Genomic DNA, 18,087 nt, shown 5'->3' on the forward strand with positions numbered 1-18,087 from the left:
GTATGTATAAATATATAATTACTGTTACAATAGTAATACAACTGTAATTTATAGTTTAATTGCACATAATTCAACCACATGTGTCATCTTATAATCTTACTGCAGGATTATCCCAAATGATGTAAAACACAAATATAATTAATTTTTTTAAGTTGAAGATCATACAGTTGAAAATAGGGTTCAGAAAGCTCTGGAGAAGATGAAGAAATTGGACAAGATTTTATTACGGAAGCAGGAGAGAGAAAATGAAGTGAAGAGAGAAGGTAGAGAGCTTTTACAAACATTGTGGAAAGAACTGCAGGTAATTTTGCCTCGTGCACAAATCATTTTTGGAGTACATTTGCCAAAGTTCAATTATAATATAACTTTCGATTGATAATTATCAATCCTTCAATCGTCCCTATTATGTTTGACATTAATGTAAATTATCTCTACGGATATCCTTAATTAGCCATTTCTGGGCATGAACAGCCGATCATGTTTCTCTCAAAAAGGATCAGTAAAAGACAATTTCAGGTAAATAGTGTGTTAATGAGCTGTATTTAAAGGAATTGCACTTACTGGGGTGGTGTAAACAAAGTAAATTGCATTATGTTTAAACCTTATTTATTTTCTATTTTTTGTCAAGTGTGATTTCATTGTTAACTAGTTGTATTACGTGGATGCTATTTGATTCACTTGTTGTGACTTCTTTGAATGCGGAACAGAATGGGGAGAATGTAAGTGTTGAAGAAGAAGAAAATACAAGGAAGTATTTAGCCTTGATCCCACCTACCAGCTGTGCATGGGATGGTATGTCTTTAAGTAGTTTACTTCTATCAATGTATTTTCAATATTTGTAGTATTATATGCTATTTCAATTACCAATGTATGTATGTTGAATCTTGACTTAAAGCTTTCGTGACTGCAGGAATTCATCTTCTTGGGTCTTTTGGTAAAGTCAGGTAGATAGGTTATCTTTGTTATTTTCTTTGAACCTATCTACGTGACTTTACCGAAAGACCCAATAATATGTATGTTGAATGTATGCAGTATACGTAGCCAACTGTGCTAATTGGAGGTGCGGGGGAACGACAACAAACCAAGTCGGTGCTATATGTTTAAAAGGAAGAACAAATATGCATTCTGACCATGAAATTGTATTTGTTAGAGGTGACTTTATTTTTATTATTGGAAGTAAATATACACATCACATAGTGGAAATGGATTGATTACAAATTGTAACCCTAATTTGCGTGTTTGCTATTTTAAAACAGTATGTGTACCCAATTTTTTCTGGATTGTGCAATTGGTGTCTTGTGATCAGACAATCAACTTGAATATCTCTCAAAGCATTGCGACTCTTCATGATAGAAAGTAGATATTACTAAGCTACCACTGAAATCCCTTGAAGTGGCCCGATTCACAACGGAGGGGCCATCACATTCCCACCAACTCTACGACTGAGAGTAAAGTATTTAATTATCAGCCAAATAAATTTCAGAACCAAAAATGAATATGATAGTTTTTGGTGCAATCATTGGTGATCGGGCACATTCTCTCAACCCGCTTCACTTGATAACCTGGTATTCAAATACAATATTTAAGTAGTATCAGCTCAGTGCTCTGACCTCTGAGCTACCTTGCAAGTTATATCCTTAATTATTTACATCTTATATGGTATTATAATTATTTACATGCAGTGCAGTAATGTATTATGTATTTACATTTTCCATATTTAGTAGTTTTTTGTTGTCATTTTGTTTAACCTATCTAAATGACTATAACCGAAAGACCCAAAGAATATGAATTCCTGCACTCACGAAAGCTGTCAGTCAACATTTTCCTTGTTTGCAGATGACAGCTTTGATGGGGCTCCAGTTACGCCACTTTTTCACACCCAAGTACCTTTTGAAGAAAATAATGAAACACCTACACGGCAGTGTGGGTCAAGTAAGCCGCACTAATATATGCATCAGCACGGTATTGAGAGATAATTAAATTTAAATATTTAAATTTAAATAATTGTATTATTGATTCCAGCTGCATTGAGCTGTTTACCATATCTTTCAACAGGATTAACAAAAAGCTCATCCAACAGAACCCAACGCCACAGTGCAGATGGCGCATCAATGCGTGGCATCTACAAAGAATGTAAATCAAAGACAAATCTTCAAGAAAGTGAACGCAATTTCATTCGAAAGAACATAGAGGTAATCTTGTCAGAGACCAATGTTGTTACATTTATTTAGTGTAAAATACATGATCTTGTTCAAGAGGTCATGAACGTTGTTCTTTTAAACGTTATTAATTGTATAATTTGCAAAATTACCCCAATTTTTCAGATGGTGCGAGAAGTGGGAAACCCAATTCAAATAACGGAAGATGAAAAGAGCAGGCTTTTGCACCTCCTACAGGACATTGATGAGTCAGAAGATTCACATGCTGATTCTGAGGACAAGGTAAGATGTTTCATTGACCTAATTACATTTTTAAAAACCATATGCCAATTTAAAAACAATATAAAATAAATTAAACAACATAAAAGAATTACAGGAGAGACACAATTGGAAAACTCAGTTGAATATTATTACCTAGACTCAATTTGATATTGAAAGCAACACACCAACATGCAAGAAGGCAGCTTTTAATGTGAACATTACTTTGATGTAGATCAAAAACATGGATACCGACAATGAAAATGGAAATATGTTGACAAGTGTGTCAAGAAGGATGCAAAGATGCACAATACGAATTACAATGAGATGGAAATAACAACACATAGATCAGGGAACAAACAAAAAATCAAAGACATAATTTACGAGACCTGGGTTTTGGTAGAATACATCACTAGCGAAGATGGGCAATGGATGAGACTGGTCAAGAAATGGTAGTCAAAGTTTAGAATGTGCCCAAGTGCACAACCACCACAAAGATTGACTGACAAGATCAGTTCTATGTGCAGGCATGAGAGGGTTTGTGACAATACAGGACCGGGAGGATAGCATTAACGTGGGGAGCCCTTCATCCAGCAGTGGACAGGAATATAATGATGATGATAAAATATTTTACCATGTAATATGGAAACAATTGTCTATGCTAAATTGACAGTACATTAATTTCAAACGACTAAATAGTGTTCTTTGCAGTCACGAAAGCTTTAAGTCAAGACTAAATAGTGATAAAAATAGATTTCACCCATTTAGATACGGTGTATTACAATGGCATGTTAGAATGCCAAATTCGTTTTTTAATTGCTGCACTGAAATCAATCTTGACACTTCATGCATAGCTGTAGTATTTGGTGAATGTGTTAAATGTTACTGCCACATGTACACACTAGGTGGCACCAGAGGTATTGTATTTTTAACTCATTGGACGTGCCTTTGGATTCATAATAAATATTATACATATAAACGCCTAGTTATGAATAATACTGGTCGCGACAGCCTACGTGTTAAACTGTGCCTTTGGATATTACAATTTTGTGCAATTCAGTAAAAACATTGATTTCACTCGCATATCAGTAAATTTTTTATACGCACAGTCGAGCAATACTTTATCTTTTATGATACGTTAAACCATTGACAACCTCCGTTATTGGTAGTGGTAACAGTTTAAATAGTATCTTACTACAGATAACATATCCAGTTCAGACATTACCTCTGTCTATAAAAATGTCCTGCATAATATATTTATAGAAGCTTTAACTATCCAAATTACTCACATCATTTATTTGGCATTGTGTAATGTCATTTGAAACTGGAATGGCGTAATGTGTCCACATTTAAGTCTCACAGTGTATTTGATATTTGGCTCAAACTTATTTTTTTTATTTTTTATTTTAATGGTTTACTTTAATGTTGGTTTATTTTAATGAGTTTTTTTTAATGTTTTAAATCATTTAAAGTCTTATTTGGTATGATATTCTTCTCAAACGTTGAAAAAAGTACTAAAACATGACTTCCGAAAAACATGTTGAATCCAAATCACAGCACTGTTTATATCGACTATTGAATGAAGCTCTTCTCACACCATGTCGGTCATGGTGATTGTTTGTGCATACTTCACCATGCTGGTCAGTGCAGATTAGTGAGTGGAGGTACCCAGGGACAATTCAGATATTGCTCATCAAAGATGTTAGCCATGGGCGGGAAAACAACTCCTGTGACTGGGTTCGTAGCATAGGGTTACAATCATTGCTCTATAAACTAATTGTGTTTTTTTGTTTTACACATGAACTAACACAGCAAGCAGTGGAGTGTGCGGTAGTGATGGCTGGCGAGGGCTACGTGCCCGAGGTGAAGGAGCAGCAGCAGCTGGAGGAGATAGACAGTCGATTGCATTCCATCCTTCCTGCCGAGCAGTTCGCCCTCATCAGAAGCACACCTCACCTCGACTGCCACTCCTTTCAGCAGGTATCAAAGAGGAGTAACCACCCATGGGGGACCAGTCATGAACTGGTCACAAAAGCAAAATAACAATTTTGATGTTTGGTTTTTAAAAGCAGGTTGGGCTTAGAACTCTGCCGCTGAATGTTGCCTGCATCCACTGTAATTCAGTGTGAAAGGATCTAGAAGGACATGTCCACAATGGGAGTTATAAACAGTCTTGTAGATTGGTTGGAATTTGAAAATAAAAAATATAAATACAGTCAATTTTTCAGGTTGTGTTGTCTCTTTAGCCTGCTTTCGTCTGGTTGGCTATGGTTAGACTTTTATATAAATCCCTAGCATAGTAAGCAGGTAGTCTCTGTATCTGTATATTTCAGCCAAGTAACTCTCATTTCGTTTTCTAAAATGTAATCACAATATTCGTCACCAAGAATAAACTGTTAATCTATGGCCAAGGACTCTTACTCTCGATATTTTTCATTGGCAACTCTGAATTTCTCATTTAACAGACATGGATGTTAAATGTTTATTACGTGGATTTTAGGAACATGTTTCTCTTCGTAGAATTAATATTTAGCAATTTAGTATTCCTTGCATTTGGCATAGACCTGACTGCACTGCTCTGGACATTACTTATTGAGATAATATCCGTTTTGTACACCAATATCATAAAACAGCATGCTGGTCTGAGGTCATGTGGCAATGTGGGTAATGCTTTAGGGACCTTTGTGATATCCCAAATACTATGAAGGTCTGCAGCACTGGTGGGACTGCATGACGCATTTGTCCAATGAGATAAAGTAGATATAATGTTAAATGTTTAATACGAATGGAATAAAATAAAATAAAACATCACGACATTTCGATCGCAACACAAGCGGTCGTCATCAGGCCGCTTGTGTTGCGATCGAAACGTCGTGATTTGTTTTATTTTATTTCTAACTACGTTACTTTACCGAAAGAACCAAAGAGTATGGATTCCTGCAGTCACGAATGGAATATTTAGTAATCTATTGAATTACTGGTTGTGACAAATACTTTAGCTTGTTTTTATTATGAGGTCTTGGAATGTATTGAGTTTTTAAAGCCTTTATATATATTAAAAAAAATATGGAGTAGTTTGGTGTACGTTATATCAAGCATAGCTTCAAATATTAATATACGATTTTTTTTATAAATATAAAAACATGAATATGAACATACCATATTTTATATAAATGGAGCATACTGCAAGGTGTTCTATGTAATTTGAGCATAATTGTGAAATACATTACCATGTATTTCACTGTTAAATGAATTGGTTTCAAATGTATGATTCACTAAAGTAGAATTCACTTTAAGACGTACAATTCTGCCCAATAAATGAACCTCCAGTTCCTGATGAAGCTATAATTTCCTTTCAAGTCATATGTTGCATGATAACTTAGTGTGTTGACAAAAAAGGTCCAATCTCATTAACAGCACTATATGACACACCGAAAATAATAAACTTGCAGATCGGATGTAATTATACAAATATTTTGCGACCGTGACACACATATGGTGCTCAGATGTTATGCGGTAATTGTGTGATCCTGTTATGGCAATACAGTTTATTTCGGTTTTGAAGGAAAACTTCTGTTCCGTGCAAAATGTGTGGCTCATGAAAGCTGCCCTTGTGCGATAAGACCAAATACAAACAAATAAGTTAAACTTGGCAAGGCCTGGACAAACATAGATTTTACATTTTGGTTCTTTGAAAATACATTGGAATCTTTGTATCCAATGTGTTTCAAGTCATAGCAACACAGACATCCACTCTCCCACATGACAATGCTTGTATATTTGCGAGGCATGCAATGATTCTCACCCCTCACAATGTGATGAATTGTCACAATTTAGGGTTGCAATTTGATATTGACGGCAGGAGAGATTATGGAAAATTATAGCAATATCACACTCGAATGTAACCTTACAAAAAATTGTCTTTTGGTAGTGTATTCAAATTCATTTTAGCCTGGTGGCTGAAAATATTAAATATATATGACATTGAGATTTACTCATAATAGTATTAATATTAAAAATTGTTGTCATGGAAGTCCCATACATAAGTCATCATTATTATTTGGGGTTATTATTCAATTAAAGAGTTGTTTTTTATCACATTGAGTTCATATCTATCTTTCCATTTGCCTAAATAGAGCAATATAATTAGCATAAACCACAATACTGTATTCTTACGCAAAATAAGATGCGGGTATTATGAGAAAATAATTAATTGGAATAACTACCTTGAATTGTACATGCCTGTTAATAGCTCATCTTTTAAAATGTACTCAAATTCATTGTGTGCACATCAGAAAATAGTAACGCTATGAAATTAAGTACAGGTTAATTTGTAGCCTAATTTCCTGTTGTAACGTAGACCATTCTGTTTGTCCCGTTGTGTAAGGCTGAATAGGATGTGTAGTCCCGTTGTTTTCATGTTTCAAACATCTAAGGATAAGCACAGTCTGTTGCTACGGAAGTCTCAACATCAGCTAAACGTGGTGTGACCCCTGAGCCAATGCTGCCGAGTGTAAGCTGTGCCTTTTTATATTTGAAATCTTGTTTCGTGCTGGCCCATAGCTAGCCAGCTTGAAAATTAATTTCGTAGCTTTTATGCTCTTTGTGCAAGAGTGCAGCATTTCCAACTGCACTCAAATTAAGCTTGTAGAATTTTATTTTATTTGATGAAATAGTTGTACATGTAGATTGTAATTTTGTGCTTCTTCATAATTTTAGGTTGAATGCAGTCTATTCTCTTGCAGTTATGAGTAGTTTCAAAACACTACCACAACAATGTAGCTGCCACTACTATGAATGGTTGACTAAATTGTGTGAAACAGGCAGCTGAGAAAAAGTACACAAAATACCCTCTACAGGCTTGTGGCATAACAGTGAAAGCAAAAGTTTTAAAATAAGCAATGCAAGTGTACATATTTAAATTATAAATGAATAAATAAGGAAATATGCATGAACAGAGTCGTTCTTTATGCACTGTGAGCTCCATTTAGCCGGTGTAAATGCTTGGTTAAAATACAGTCTTGTATCCACAAACATTGTGTAATGTCTTCTACAGCTGCTTCAGGTCTATCGTCAACATACACTCGATGTAAAGTTTTAAATGTCCAATATGTGAAATGTGTGTGGCTCAGCAGCAGACCGGGTAGCTACAATCGGAAGGTTTCAAGTTCAAATCTTTATTAGGGGTTGACTCTGCCCATGATCCTTCCAGGGTTGATAAAAATGAGTACCAATTCGTAATGAAGTTAACAGTGCGTGTCCAATGGCTAAACTCACTCCTGTCACAGAAATGTGGAATTTCGACCTCAGGCTCAAGGCTGCCAACAGAATATGAGCACATACTCTTTGCTTGTTTGAGCAGGACATCACTTTGACTTGACTATAGCTCATTGCAGTCAACTGAAATTACTTGTCTCCGTAAGAGGGTAGCCATTTGATATGCACTGCAAAGCATGTTCTTTGGGTCTTTCGGTAAAGTCACGTAGATAGAACAATTAAATAATAAAAATAAAAATCCAAATAAAATTAATCATTATTTTTTTTCCTGCAGTCACGAAAGCTTTAAGTCAAGACACTACAAAGCACTTTTTAAAAGTACTAAATCAGAAGTGGAATCTGACATATCATTGCCAGTTTCTAAAGTTGTATACTCTAACTGTAATTTGCATTTACTGGTAGCATAGAATACCACAATTTATTTATAATGCACCATTGGAGGACTCCAACATTTTCCATGTGAGAATGACCAGCTGATGCCTGCATGCATTGAATGGGTAGATTTTCAAACGTGTCATCCTGCATACTTGATTTTTTATCAAAATGTTGCACCTGTAGATATTTCGTGAGATTGAGTGAAGTGCAATCCAATCTACAGTAGATCTATACACAATTATATTGTATTACTTCCCAAACAATAATGTCAGGATTACAGTTTGAACTCGTTATATACAATAATATTCACTTTTATTTTCATGATTTCACATTTGAAACTTTCTATACATTTTCACATTCAACTAACACTTTTCATTTTGTTGTATCAATTATAAAATTAACTTTGTTGTAGTTCTCAACACTTGTATGAGCTCAGTGTTATAGTTTAAATATTTACACTTACAATAAAGATACTTATCTTTCCATATTTAACCTTCTCTGAAACATCAATTGTCTCAGCATTGGTTAAGCCAAAAAAAAACAAGAGATAGTGCTCCTGGGAAATATTGCAATCTGATCATTCATTTTCGATTTGTGGAATGGGTTTTTTTTTGCAGACCATCAGCTTTGAAGCCAATGAACTTAAAACAAAGGTCAAAGCAACTGTAGTGGATTAGCCTGAGTGACAATGAGGCAGAACATATCTGTTTAAACTGATTGTTGACCCAACACCGTCTTTTATTTGTCAATGTTTAAATATACCCATTTATTATCCCTTGTCTTACAGTACTCATTGTTGGTCACCATGACAATGTTTGGTATTGTGTGCAGCAGCTGCAAACCAGCTGTCAAAGTGAAAACATCAGAATCTACAAATAGCTGACCCACAGGGAAACCGAAACAACCTCTTTGTGTCAAAGTTCGACTTGGGGCATGGTTATCGAATGGACAGAAAGTGCAACTGCTCTGCTGCTCACAAGGCTGTAGGGGCTCAGATGCCAGGCTATGAAGAGGGCTGAAATTGGACAGGGAATCCCATTTAATTCCTTGCACGAGGTCCCATGCCAACCACTCTGAGTCCTTCCATCTGTGCAACTAAGTCACTCAAGATATTCCGTCTACAGATTTCAATGTACACAACAACAACTGCTTCAGAAACAAAAGGATATTGGGACATGTGTGTTGAACAGCAGCAATTTAGACGAAACAAAACAAGCTTAATATTTGGTTTTACAGGCATTGATGCTTGGAACAGTCTACCAAAGGGTGTGTTTTGTGCTCAATTAACTCCAGTGCGCTATGAATAAGTGCGGAAACACCTGTCCACTTATGCCATTTCGAAAAACTCCAATTATATTTGGCAATTGCCCAGATAACATATCCCAACTTGTGTATGGTACCAATGCCAATGAATTATCTTGAAGTATTTTTCGTTGTATTGCCCCTCATACTGTATGTTTGTTAAATACAAAGCATCAATATTTTTCCGCGTTTTTCTCCACATTTTTGGAACTTGCAAAGTATATCAGTGACACTTTTATGAAGTTTATGACATTTAGTTGACATCATACTTTTTGCATAATATATTGTACATAAATGTAGGCTTCGAATGATTCCTCCCAACAGATTTTTCCCACCATCGAGTCGATTAATTGTGTCGTGATTTGATAACTCACTTGTAGTCTCATCTGTATTGTCAGTCTTGTATTTTTATCTTTATTTATTTTAGTCTCTGGCCCAATTAGCATAGAACTTCCATAGACCTAGATACTCTATTTTTTATGCACCGTTTGATGCGTGCATTATAATAGTGCCTAATACAAAATCACCCAGAATGCGCTGTATCTCATCACGTGTTGGAAGATAAGCAGAGTTTAGCCTGGATACTGGTTGGATGGGCAACTTCAATGCATAACAGGCATTATAGGCTACACACAATTTTGAGCTGCAGAGAGCAGTGTAGAAAAGTGTGTTGTGGACATGTACTTTTATGCTCCCACATATTTTGCTCCCTGCTTTTATCAACCCACACTAACCAGCGTGGTGAAATATGGTCAAATAACCCCGATGACTAATATGATTGTAATCATGGACAGAGAATATTTGCAACATTTACAATTTAACAAATGCCTCATACAGTATTAAATGCACTTTGCACTATAAGTCCCACAAAAAAATGCGGGGTGGGTGGGGGTTGGTTAAAGTATATTGCACTTTGTAAATTAAACTTTGGTCTTTTTTAAGCCAAGATAGTTTTCTCAATCCTCTCTTTGGTCAAAAGGAGCCTGTGTTGAATGGAGACGCAGTTGGGGACGGCCCAGGAGAAAAGGCTCTCCAGGACTTCAGGGAAACACGTGAGCTCCAACAGCGCCTGCAGGAAATTGAGCTACAGTTGGAAAGACTACAGAATGCAGCAGCAGAGCCGGTACTGTATACGTGCACTTTGGATGTGAATGCTGAAGATATTTGCCCGAATTTGAAAAGATTTAAAGCTGTACAAAAATTATGTCTGCGGTTATTTTACGCTTGAAAAAACAAAGCCATTAAATGAATAAAGTAATGTGATTAATAAAAAAATAATTGTATTTTAGATATTCAACGTGGGGTAAAAGAAGAGGTGTGATGATGGCAGCTTTAAGATATTTTTTCTATTCCCAACTTAAAAAAAAAAATTGTGTAGGCTACTCTTTCAAAAATGTCACTGCCTTAACATACGTGAGTTACTTTACCAGCATATAAATAGTGTTCGTTTATTGTATGTCATAATCAAGTCCATGTATTTAATTCCAAGATTAACATCTTGTTTACACGAATACTTCAGTCAAACACAGGAAGCAGACTTTTAAGTTGAGCATAACATGTTAAATGTTGACTCGAGGTGAAAAACCCACAAACTCTTTTGGATGTTTGTGCAGCTGAGGCTGCATATCAGACAGGAATACAGCACATGTATGTGAATTGTTGAAGTTACATAACATTTTGGTGCATTACTGCTCCATTAATGGTTTAAAATCATACATTTCATCTGACTGAAGCACACAAAATGCATCTGGTCTGGTCGAATTTTAGAAGCTAAGCAGGCTTTAGCTTGGATGATGCTGGGAATAGGTCAATACAATGTTGAAAACAGTTACTGTAGTCTGCTGGGGTGCTGTGTTTTCAGCTAAATCCAAGTGTACTATGCTACAGCGTCTATGCTTTTCCTTCACCAATCCGCACTTATCAGTGTCTGAATTAATGTGAAGTAACTCCCACGATCCACACGGCATGGGGAGGCCCTCATCCAAAATTGCTATATTTGTACAATCATTCAATTATTGAACCGCATCAATTTCAAGCAGCTTTTATTTAACCAAATACAGAAATTGTCATCTCCATTTTCCGTGTCCAAATGCTACATATCCCTATGCGTATTGTTTAGAATCTATAAATCGGTGAAGATTTCGTTTTAAACCTGTTCTTTTTCTCCGTGGGCCTTCATTTATTTTTTTAACCCGTCTTGCATTTGCTTGATCTGAAAAACTCAAAAGGGTGAGCTGCCAGGTGTCAGATGGGAACGTGGCGATCAAAGGCAGCATGAAGCCCCGGGATCTAGCTGTGCAATCTTCCTCACAGTGCCACTGACCCATATCGTAGCCATCCCGCTGCAGACTTTTTTCCTCCTCGTTGATCTATGACCCCTATTGCTGTTGAAGCTTTCTGCAGTAATGTGATCCCTAATCCATGGCTTAACCTGGGCATGCACACTCCCAAAAAATGCAGAAACATTTTGACCCGAGGTACCTTTCCTTTAATGAAATCCTTTATGCCTTTCAAAGTGTTTTAGGTTGCCTGTCATATGTGTGCATTTGATCACTAGATATTTTTGTTGGCATTGTCATAACATTGTTGCACCCCAGCAATATCTGGTCATACTTTTATAATATGTAAGGCAATCTCAACTTTTTAACGAAATAAAGTTTGTCGCCAAAATGTTAATTTAAGAAAATCTGAACATCAATGTATTACTATTATCAATTACATTGTTATTGCAGTCATTAATGGATACATGTATTATACATTTGACATGTTGAAATGGAAATGTTATAATTGTTAAAGACAATTCTAGATTTCGATTTAAAGCTTTCGTGACTGCAGGGATTCATCTTCTTGGTTCTTTCGGTAAAGTCACGTAGAATGGAAATAATAAAATAATAAAAATAAAACATAATAAAATAATTCTCTAATTATCACGACGTTTCGGCCACAACAAAAGCAGCTGTCTTCAGGTGGAGAACAGGTCTGTCGAGAAGACAGAAGACAGTCTGACAGAAGACAGAGTCTGAAGACAGAGTCTGACTCTGTCTTCTCGACAGACCTGTTCTCCACCTGAGGACGGCTGCTTGCGTTGTGGCCGAAACGTCGTGAGAATTATTTTATTATGTTTTATTTTTATTATTTTATTATTTCCATTCTACGTGACTTTACCGAAAGAACCAAGAAGACAATTCTAGATTTGATACTTTAGTGTCTGCAAGGATTCATACTCTTTGGTTGTTTTCGGTAAAGTCACGTAGGTAAAAGACATTCAATGAATTCAATAAGCATGAAACATATTTTCCTGGAAGTAATTTCTTGTTCTCTGGGCCTCTGTGAACAATCAGATTTTTAAAAATGGTATTAACCAAGACTTTAGTAACCCCGACATTCCTTTCTAGATGTATAGAGCTTGTTTTTCCGAAAGGCAGATGTCGTGCTGGCAAGCTAATATCAGAAACACTCAGTCAAGCTGTCACATTGAGGATTATCTGCATGTGCTCAGTGTTAGTTAATGGTGACTTAAGTCTAAATGAACAGCAACTGATGTGCAAGACTATAAAAATATCTTATCACCAGAATATATTTGATGTATGAAATCAAATACTATATCTAGCATTTACAAACTATACTGTCATTCGTTTTGATGGATGATATACCGATATGGAATTCCATAAATTACTGATTTACAAGCATCCATTATCGAAAGCTATTTGGCTTGACCACCCGCATGTGAAATTGTAGTTGTTGCTCTGCGTCTACATCAGCTGTACGAAAGTAGAAGATCTAAAGGAACGTTTTGCCACAGTGGTATTTTAGCCTTGAAAAGGGCATTTTCCTAAATGACCTGAGCAAAATGTGTTGCCCATTGTAGACTTTGAAAACTAACTCATTGGCATGTTTGCAACGTAATAGCAGTACACTGTTTTGGAAAATGTCATATAATAAAGCATCGATATCACCTGAGCATGTATCTTTCCACATTCCGAATTTGTAACAGAAGAGGTTAAACTTTGTAAATGGGTGCTGATCCTAAAGGACGTGAAGTATTTAGACGATAAACAGTAAAGCATGACCCTCTCATAACCATGTACTATGACCCCCAAGCACAATCTCTACATTAATTCCTTCGCACTAGGAAGCAAGATGTGTGTGGTCACAGTGTTCACCTTGTACCGTATTTGTCGGGTTGCTTTTACATGTTTTTGGTTTTGTAACTTTCGTGTTCAGACAGTGACACTGTTTGCACTTAATGGGTCACTATGGCAGGATCAATATTCTATATGGTCATCTGATTAACAAAACGTAACTAGGTCCTCCTTAAATTTTGATTTGAAGCTTTCGTGACTGCAGGGATTCATATTCTTGGTTCTTTGGGTAAAGTCACGTAGAAGGGAAATAATAAAAATATAAAACAATAAACTTCTCACGACGTTTCTTTTTTTATTTTCCTGCTGTGGATTTCACACCTGATGACGATTGCTTGTGTTGCAGTCGAAACGTCGTGAGAATTGTATTGTTTTATGTTTTTATTATTTTATTATTTCCCTTATACGTGACTTTACCGAAAGAACCAAGAATATAGGTCCTACTTACTACAGAATTACAAATAAACCATTGCTATACTCTTTGGTTCTTTCGGTAAAGTCACGTAGGTAGAAAAAATAATAGATCACGACGTTTCAATCGCACTGTTTGCGGTCGCTTGTTGTTGCGATCGAAACGTCGTGATCTATTATTTTTTCTACCCACGGGACTTTACCGAAATAACCAAAGAGTATGGATTCCTGCAGTCACGGAAGCTTCAAACCATTGCTATCACTTTCAAAATACTCTCAACTACCTTTCTTCTTGGTGTTATTTTGAATAAATGGAATGTTTTAGTCATAGAAATTTGACATTAAGTTTTAACATTGTAAGCTCTGTTCCCAACATATATTTTTTACAGTTTTTATGAAATATTGCAGAGAAATAAACATAGAAAGGATATTTACTCCATATGTTTTATTATTCATAATCAAAATGCAAGAAGCTTTTGAAAAACAATCATTCGTTTTTTGCATTTTCATGCCACTAATTATAGTAGATTTTGTAGAGGAAACATATATAATCTAAACAGAGGAAGGCTACGGTAATTAGTGTTATATAAACCGTGTAATGCAAACAAATATCAATCATGTGTTAAAGATCTCAGGGATCTTGTAATTATACAGCAAGACTAAGCAATGCGTGCGGTTTCAAGAAGTGACTCACTTTAATGATGTCCCCCACTGGGCACACGTAGATTTAACACATAGCGTGATGGAAACGACTGCACGAGGATGCACTAGTTGAAACAAACAAGCTTGATGAATAATACGAGCACATGGAACGCGTTTTTAATGCATAGTATCCGATATGGTTATGGCGTAGTAGAGAATTCATTTTGACTCGAACGAAGGCAAGGGGAAGAAAATATGTACTTCGCTTTAGACGTATGATGAAATATTTGTTTAGGCGCCTTCAGATATTTTTGAAAGGTTTTATTTTATTTTTAGCTCCAGACTTTGTCACCAGCCGTACACTTTTCACACTGCCGTGGTCATGGATATATAAACAAGAAAAGAAATGTGACCTTCACAACTCTCTCTATATTTAGTTTGTTGACAAGTGCCATTTATTTATCCGTTCCATACCAGTTACTCGCCTATGCTAACTAAGAAACAACACCCACAGTGTTTTTAAAATGTTCATATAATATAATGTATTGCATATATGGTGGATGCACAAAACTTTTAGGATTGAGACACTAAATGGCACATTTTATGAGGCTTATTCAGAATCATTTCGTCAAAAAGTGGTTATGTTGCAAAATAAAGTATACCTATTAAAATGTTTAATTATGTTCCAAATGCACCATAGAGTTGTCCTTGTTGACTGCTTTAAAGGAACATGTACAAATATAATTGTTGTTATACTGAGGATTTGAAAAGCATGTGAGTACACTTTATAAGCAGAGCTCAGATTTTCAACAAATGCTGTCGTTGTGCAGTGAGTAAAGCTCCCAGTAATTGGATCCCTAAGTAGCATAACATTTGAGAAGTAATTGCATTATGAAGAAACTTTCAAAGTATTTAATAAAGTGTTTTGAAACCTATCCAATTTGCTTTAATACAATGAAGTGAACACCTATTCCAAACGCGTTCTTAAAATGCTTTATTAGCATTAAACACTCTCGACCAGGGCTCTAATTTAAATCTTACAATTTATGAGGGCTGCCAATTTGTTATTTTATAAGAGTGTAACAGGAATGTGATAATTCCATTTCATTTCGTCGTAACATAGCCGAATGAATGAGTCCGAATGGCTTTGTTGCTCAATTTGCTACTGCATTTAGATGTCTTCTGATTTCCACAAATAGCAGTTAAAATATAATTAAACTTTTGTGGGTGCAGAGATGCTTATGGCATTTAAAAATATATATTTCTCGTCATTTCATTAAGCCTCATTAACTGAAATGTAGCTGTTAGAATGCTTGCAGAATTTCACACCAATTCACTGGGGGGTCTTTTTGTTCTTGAAGTTTTGCATCTGAAAAGCTGGTGTCAGTGTCTTGTAATCTGTTTGGACCTCATGGGGGTGGGAGTAAAGTTAGTAAACCCTCCATTCTGTTGTGTAAGCCTGTTTACTGTGACTGTTCTTGCTAGTGTGCAATTGCTTCCATGCCTGGGCATAGCAACCGGGCACTGGTATTGTGAAAACTCAAAAAAAATATACAGAGAATAAAAAGGCAGGCACAGCCCACTTGCAGAATAGAAAGGCCCCATCAATGTCTATGGAGACAGGCTTCTGAATATTCATTGCAATATTTTGATGTTGGTCCAGCTTCCCTGCCGTTTCATTGTAATGTTGTATAGTACACTTGCTGTGCAAAATTACTGGCTCCAGCCCCCAAAATCCATTGTGAAGGCCAAAAGCAGTGTGAAAACCTAATGGACTACGATTCCGTAGGAATGTTCTGCCTTTTCTTTTCAGACATGATGTGTCTCCATAGTGACGGGGCTGCTTAATGGTTAGTCTCTCCATCACCTCTGTTAAGCCTTTGATATTTTAGGCAGTTCTCTGTACAGCTTAAGATTTCCTCTAAACCAAACCTACCCCCCACCCCTGCCAACACTTTTGTCGAAAAACATATCCATTGTAATATAATTGGTTCTGGCAAAATGTCCTCAGCTGCAACATGTCTCCTGATTGTTGTGACCTGACAGATTTTTTTTTCATTGAATGTCTCTTTGTTTGCAGCTAATTTATAATTGCTAATGGATGAGTTTTTTTCTCCCAGAGAGAGATTAGCAGGCCAGATTTTACCCCCACCAGAGCACACTGAAAAGGCTTTTTGGTTTGAGGAATGTAGCCAGATACAAAGCCTCAGTAGCATAGCATAGTCTACATTAAAGAGACCATGAATTGTTGTGAAACTTATGACAGATACTTTGCATTTATATTTATATAATTCCTCCTGAAAAAGTTATTTTCTGTGTATTTGAATAAATCCCAAACTACATTTTTACAGTTATCATACACATATGATTGTGTTTACTTTTAAACGAATATATTACAATACATACATATTTTCAAAGGATATTTCCATAATATTTGATATCTACATGTAAAGTACCAACCTGATTATCATGAAATATACATTAATTTTAAACATGTGTTGTGAGTCATTCAGAGACACTATTTAGGAGTCAACAACGTTTATTTCTACATTTTACGCAACACTGTTACACACGGGACTAAATACACCTATTCTCACTCTTGTTATGCATAGGACGACAATACACATTTCTCTTGCATATGGGATAACTATAATCGGGTCAGAGCAGCTAACGTGCTGCCTGACTCACGATGTCGAAGACGGGGACGAAGACGTAGACGTAGCACTTGGGTTCCACTTCACCTGCAGACAGCCCGGATCTGTGATCGGGGCTTCCCTTTTATCTCTCGGCGTGGCCTGGCTCCACCCTCGGCCACGCCCTACATCCAGAATATTCCCGATGGTTCCAGCCTACACCGCACCTGTTCCCTCTCTGGCTCCGCCCTTAACCACGCCTCTTCCGGGAACTCTCTAGACGTTCTCCGCTACTCCCCCCATGCCCCTTCGTTCAACTTTGGCCCACATTTCTCACCCGGGCCCATCACGTGCTTAACCCGGTGCAGGGTGACTCGTCCTCACATGGCCCCTACCACCAGCCACCCCCCACCACACTCTTCCAGTGGCCTATTCTGTGGCGATTCTCTGTGGCGCTGGTGGAGGCTGCAATCCGCTACTCTGTTGGTAGGACTCATCAGGCTTCCTTCTGCTAGCACCCAGTACCGTGCACCTAGTGGCCCACTGAATGGTACTGCATGGTGTCTTAGCCTCTGCGCCTGTTTCAACGGCACTTGGCGCTACACGCCGTAGTGATCCATTTAACATCACTACATCACCCCCCCCCCCCCCCCCCCCGAAAAAACTCAGCCGTTCCAGCTGACACCCATACCCTGTACAGCGGGACGAACTACCGGAACACAACACACAAAGCAAAGAACATCAACAACAATAGGAACCTCCCTCGCGAGTCAACCCGAACAAACAAAAACAATGCAATACAGTAACAATAAAAACACCCCAACGCACCATAATGACCCACCCCGGACTCTGTACAATACTTGACGACCGCCGACCCGCCGCCTCCCA

The 18,087-nt window shown here is 36.9% G+C and overlaps 1 protein-coding gene across 1 annotated transcript in view; it reads left to right on the plus strand.

Moving 5' to 3' along the window:
* FSIP1 (fibrous sheath interacting protein 1) overlaps positions 1 to 18,087 on the plus strand; it is a 30,747-nt gene that overhangs the window by 5,903 nt on the left and 6,757 nt on the right. Inside the window, exons 5-11 of the mRNA XM_078864246.1 lie at positions 153 to 301; positions 708 to 792; positions 1,837 to 1,932; positions 2,056 to 2,192; positions 2,325 to 2,441; positions 4,230 to 4,397; positions 10,351 to 10,494. Of these exons, the coding sequence (XP_078720372.1) occupies positions 153 to 301; positions 708 to 792; positions 1,837 to 1,932; positions 2,056 to 2,192; positions 2,325 to 2,441; positions 4,230 to 4,397; positions 10,351 to 10,494 (896 nt within the window). The remainder of the gene's footprint in view (positions 1 to 152; positions 302 to 707; positions 793 to 1,836; positions 1,933 to 2,055; positions 2,193 to 2,324; positions 2,442 to 4,229; positions 4,398 to 10,350; positions 10,495 to 18,087) is intronic.

This window comes from Lampetra fluviatilis, chromosome 18, assembly GCF_964198595.1.
Source record: "Lampetra fluviatilis chromosome 18, kcLamFluv1.1, whole genome shotgun sequence".
Lineage (NCBI taxonomy): Eukaryota > Metazoa > Chordata > Hyperoartia > Petromyzontiformes > Petromyzontidae > Lampetra > Lampetra fluviatilis.